The 5,457-nt window shown below is 46.4% G+C and overlaps 1 protein-coding gene across 1 annotated transcript; it reads left to right on the plus strand.

Moving 5' to 3' along the window:
* The first annotated feature begins 11 nt into the window (after positions 1-11).
* Positions 12-4,426, plus strand: UTP11 (UTP11, small subunit processome component). The gene is made up of 7 exons (XM_027669132.1): positions 12-100; positions 224-326; positions 560-673; positions 1,750-1,843; positions 2,108-2,238; positions 3,435-3,545; positions 4,138-4,426. The coding sequence occupies exons 2-7, from the start codon at positions 306-308 to the stop codon at positions 4,219-4,221; spliced, it is 555 nt and encodes a 184-aa protein (XP_027524933.1). The 5' UTR covers positions 12-100; positions 224-305; the 3' UTR covers positions 4,222-4,426.
* The last annotated feature ends 1,031 nt before the right edge of the window (positions 4,427-5,457 follow it).

A 5,457-nucleotide genomic window follows, 5' to 3' on the forward strand; every position in this document is an offset into this window, starting at 1 on the left:
CGCTCCCCGGCCCCCCTCACGCTCCCGTCTCTCCGTAGCCCGCCGCTCGGACGAAGCTGGGCTTGCTGGAGAAGAAAAAGGACTACCGGCTCCGCGCGCAGTGAGTGCGGCCGCTCCGGGCCTCGAGCCGTTCCCTGCGCTGTCTCCGAGCTCGGACCATCGCTGGGAAGAACACCGAGAAACTGCTGAACAACTCCTGATTGCTGTTTTTTTTTCTCCCCAGTGACTACCACAAGAAGCAGAATGCTCTCAGAGCGCTGCAGAAGAAAGCTCTGGACAAGAACCCTGATGAGTTCTACTTCAAAATGATACGTGCAGAGCTCAAAGTGAGAAGCTCCACTGCCTTCAATGCTCTGTTGCTCTAAGTAACATTTTCCCCCCTATCTTGTTTTGATTTTAATTTATGAATTAGGAGGTAAATTAGCAAAATTGGTTTGGTGCCTGTGGAAGGCTTTGAGGGGCAAAGGACAAAGAAGTTCTGCTGTTGTTATTATCAGGCCTCAGCAGTGCACTCTGGGTGGATGGGCTGTCGGTGAGTGCTGTATGTGTCTGGTTGTAGGATGGAGTCCATGTAATAAAGCAGCCAAAGGATGAAGTGACCCCGGAGCAGGTGAAGTTGATGAGGACACAGGATATTAAATACGTAGAAATGAAGAGAGTGGCAGAAGCCAAGGTAATACCTCACTTTTTGGTGTTTTCTAGTTTCCTCAGAATTGTTTTTTACAGTGTTGTTCTTGTCGTTGTTGCTGGTTATTCCATTTGTTTAGTGAAACCTGATTTGTACAATACTGGAAAGGACAATGGAAATGTCAGTGAAGTGCTAGATACAGAATCTAAAGGTGTGATGAATATCAGAAATGACACCTGCATTATTATAAAATATGATCATTTTTATGTAAATTTCAGACATTAAACATGTACCCTTGCTTTACATGTTCGTAAGGAAATCATAGAATTGCTGAGGTTGAAAAAGCCCTTTCAGATCATCAGGTCCAACTGTTCACCCAGCACTGTTGTGGTCACCACTAGCCTGTGTCCCCAGCTGCCACAGCCACATGATTTTTGAACCCTTCCAGGGATGGTGATTCCACCGTTTTCCTGGACAGCCTGTTACACTGCTTGACTGCCGTTTCAGAGTAGAAATTTTCCCTGAAAATACCCAACCTGAACCTCCCTGGCACAGCTTGAGGCCGTTTACTCTTGTCCTGTCACTTGTTACCTGAGAGAAGTGACCGACCTGCACCTGGCCCCACCCTTCTGTCAGGAAATTATGGAGAGTGAGAAGGTCTCCCAGATGAGGAGAATAATCTCAGGTGGGTTGTTGGAATATGGTAGGCAGGCAATCCACCGAAATACGGTCCTCTTCTGAAAACCTTGTGTACTCTGATGTTGATGTACAAATCAGAATCAACTTGTCACTGCAGATAAAAAATCAAAGCAAGCCAGCTTTGGACTTGCCTTTATGCTTTTTCTGGTGGTTACATGGCAGTCGTTCCCTTTTGCCATACAGAATGCTCCATTTTGTAGTTGGATGTGTGAATTTTGGCTGGGTAACAGCAGGAATCGCTGTGACCCTCTGCCTGGAAAGGTCATGAAGACATGTCATAAATATAGATCAGATGTGTTTTTAAAGATGAAAAAGGAAGGAGAAGTTCAGGTGTGTGTAGCCTCGAGGAACAGACAGAAATGTCCTCGGGGGAGACGTGATTTTACTCGCTCCGAATTCGGCCGAACTTGGGTTTTCCGCAGAAAATCGAGCGGCTGAAGGCAGAGCTCCACCTGCTGGACGCGGCGGGAAGCGCCCCGGCCCGGCACCTCTTCTTCGTGGACACCGAGCGCGAAGGTGAGGCTTGAACGGGGCTGGCAGAGAACTAGTTCTGTCACGTGTTATTGCGTGCTGTCATAAAAAGAGACTTTTTTTTTTTTCCCAGGAGTAAGAATTCAGGTGCTCTAGAAATCCCTTTTGGTTACTAGCTGAGATGTCAGTTCTGCAGGAGTCATGTTGCTGGGGCTCCTGTAGCTGACTGTAGCGATATGTGTGGAAGTTTTGCTGAGCAAAGGAGTCCATGGGAGTATATTCTTAATTTTTTTTTCCTTTTATTTATAGTTCAGGAGTTCGATATTGCCGCTCAGCTGGACACCGTTCCCGAACTCGTAGACAGAGTGTACAACCGACCAACCATTGCAACGCTGCAGAGAGAGACACTAAAGGGAGCTACTGATCCTGCCCACCTAAAGGTACTGCCACTGTTTGTATTACAGAGCTCTTCTTGTTTTACATCTCATATAAAAAGTACTACAGAGGATTCATCGCACTGTTGTGGAGGAGAACAAAATTGTTCTGTTGTCTTAAACTTTTATTGGTGACACAAGGCAGTAGTGGATGTCACTTAATCACCAAGTGCCTGGAGCCTGCAGTCAGATCTGGACTGACGAGGAGAACTCTTTCAGTGCATTCTAGTCCATGGTGGGTTATATATCACAAATTGTGATATACAGGCCGGAACAGAGTGGTGTGGGTCTGATGAGGCAGTTTTAAGTGTCATTTTTTTTTCAGCATCCACTGTTGAGTCTTCCATCATACCATCACAAAACCCTTGTACACCTGAATAGGTATTTGAAGAACCTTATTCCAACACAGATATTTCTGTTGCTGGGTTTCTGATCTTACGGTATTTTTCAGTTTGGTTCGGAGCCCAAAGTGACTTGAGATTAGTCTGCCCCCTTTCCTTCTTATAGTCTCACTTCTTCCTTTTCCTAATTTGAATTGCTTCATGATTTTTTCAGCCTTAATTGCTTATGCAATCAGCTTTGCCTACTGTATGACAGTATCACAGCAGTTTTGTCCTGGAAGTAGCTACACAGCTTTAAAGCTGTAGATACCGTTCAGTTAGTTCAGATCTATTGGACAGTCTCTGAGTATAAGTTGGTGTAAGGTAAAAATAGTTGTCTTAAAATTGCCAACTGGTAAATTTGTAACCTGTTTTTTCTGACTCAAATGTCAGATAACAAACACCCTGTGGTCCCTTTCCTCCTGCCAGCTGTTTCAGTTTGGTTTGTAACTAAAGCAGTTGGACAAGTCATAGACTGACAGGTTTTCTCTTCTAAATGTCTGAGTCATATTTTAAGCATGTTGGGATCTGTTCTCCTGAATTTAATTACTTAAATCACACCTGCAGTAATACCATTTCTGTGCTGGGAAAGCCATCCACTCTCATTAGGCAAACGTGACCCAACAAGTTGCATTTTGAGGGGCCTCTGCAGTCTCTAAGCACTTCAGGAATTGGTCTCTGGTCTGACCTTATTTTTTTCCCCCTCCTGTGGATAAAGTGGTTTTAATTAGGGAGTTTATTGTTCTCATGTACTCAACATTGAAATTCAGAAGATTTAGACCATCTCTGTCTTAAAACAGTTTTGGATTTTTTTTTCTGCAGAAATTAGCCCAGCAGAGGAAGAACCAGTATGACCTCCTGAGGCAGCGCATCGAGAGAGAGAAGGCCATGTTTGTCATCACACAGAAAATCCAGACACGGAAAGATCTCCTGGTGAGGGATTTGGTTCTGATTCTGCAAATCTGTTCTGTTCTGGAGTGGTATTGTATGTGTTGTTGTGTATATATATATGTGTGTTGTATATGTTTCTTCATTCTGGTTTTATAGTGACACTTCCAGAGAACTCCTAAAGATAAGTAATCCTCTTTTAGTATGGAAAAAGCAAGGAGATGAAGCATTCCAGTAAATTATATCTGCTACTCCAAGTCTCACCTTGTGAGCAAGGACAAAGACTCAACTGTGAAATTGTGCTCACAAGTAATTTCTCAAGCACTAAATGAATACTTTCAGAAGTCAGAGGCAAGGAACCATTTCTGTAGGTTACAAGAAACTCTTAAAAATCCAAATGACCACAAAAATTACTTGTCTCAATGGGAAACTCCTTTTCCCTGGTGCTTTTGAGCAAACCAGACTGTGCCTGACAGCCTGAAGGGGGAAAGAGCAGATGAAATTATAATTCCCTCCTAAACAGTGCAAAGTGACCATTTTTCACTAATGGTCAGACCCAGACAGGGACTGATTTATATGAGAGTGGGTGGGGTGTTTTTCTTCTTGCATGCCAGCAAATATTTGTTCTTTTTTCCAGGACAAAACTCATAAAGTAAAGGTGAAAAAAGAAACTACAACTGGTCCAGCTATTTACAAATTCAAGTTTCAGCGGAAGCGTTAGCCATTCCATCGAATAATTGTTACAGTCTTTGCTCAGAAAGGAGGAGGCTTCTCCCTTGCAGGAGGGCTGGTGCCAGCCTGCTTTTCCCTGCAGCCCAGCAGTTTGTCCAAACAAATTACTGTGGGCCTGTGGTAGCCATAATGTGTTATATCTAACTGATTAATAAATCAGAGCTTGTTCTCTTGGTATTTATGGTGGTGAGCCACGAGAGGTGTCTGAGTGTCCTGGCAAGATGCACCATAAACAATCTGTGACCAGTCAAGGTTGGAGTGGAGCACTGGGGAGGTGGGTTGGGCACGGGACAGGGACAGGGAAGGCGCTTTGGGATTGTCAGCATCAGCTCTGGGGGTGACCATGACCTGTCCAAACCCATGAGAGTTCAGATCAGCTTTTTCAGCTGTCTCTTCATGCGCGTTAAAGGTGAATCACCCTCTAGTCACTCCCCCAATATTCCCCAGTCCCTCTCGTTCTCCCGCTACTCCGTGGTGTGCAGAAGTCAGGCAGTGCCTGTGCCTCAGTTCAAAAAAATACCAAAATTCTGTGTAGGGAGAGACAGTGCAGCAGCCAAGTGTGGGACAAGGGTTTGCCCCCTGCATTTTCTTTGTGCCAGCTGGAGTGCCAGGGATGGGGAGGGGATGTGCAGACACATCCTGAGTGTCCTGGAGTGGCCCAGGCATGGCCAGAGAGCCTCGGTTTGAGCATTCCTTTTTTTGCCTCTCTCCGCTGTCATTGCCAGCAATAAGCACGTGGTCTGGAAGGGGGTAAGAAGAAAAAGATGCACTTCTTAGGTCCTTCCCACATCGGAGCTTTCCCAGCTTCTCAGTGATGAAATGTGATATTTTTACGTGCTTGAATGCAGCTTCAGACAGTCCTGCTATTGCAAAGATTTCCAAGTTGGCAACAACCGTGGGGTGAATTTTCCCAGGGAAGCATCCAGGGACTCTGCAGAACCTAGAGCATGCAGGTTCTGTAACGGCTGTAAACCGCCGGCTGATCGGGGAGAGAAAACAAACACCCGCAGGGGAGAACGGTTCACCTCGTCCTTCCTCTCGGGACACACAAAGGGCCGAACGCCGCGGAGCCTTTTTCCCGGGAAAAGCGAAAAGCGCCGGGAAGGGCGGGAGGCGCTGGTCGGGCTCGGCCAGCAGGGGGCGCCAACGCCCCGCGGCGGGACCCGCGGGCTCGGTCTGAGGGGAGCGGGGCCGGGCCCGGTCCGAGGGGAGCGGGGCCGGGCCC

Source organism: Corapipo altera, unplaced genomic scaffold (genome assembly GCF_003945725.1).
Source record: "Corapipo altera isolate COAL_440 unplaced genomic scaffold, ASM394572v1 297b, whole genome shotgun sequence".
Lineage (NCBI taxonomy): Eukaryota > Metazoa > Chordata > Aves > Passeriformes > Pipridae > Corapipo > Corapipo altera.

What these genes read in the sequence shown, in the direction of transcription:
- UTP11 (XM_027669132.1), top strand. Translation starts at nt 306, where the DNA reads ATGATACGTGCAGAGCTCAAA. An exon ending in CGTGGACACCGAGCGCGAAG is followed by an intron (nt 1,844 to 2,107) that starts GTGAGGCTTGAA and finishes TTTTATTTATAG; the next exon opens with TTCAGGAGTTCGATATTGCC. An exon ending in CTGATCCTGCCCACCTAAAG is followed by an intron (nt 2,239 to 3,434) that starts GTACTGCCACTG and finishes TTTTTTCTGCAG; the next exon opens with AAATTAGCCCAGCAGAGGAA.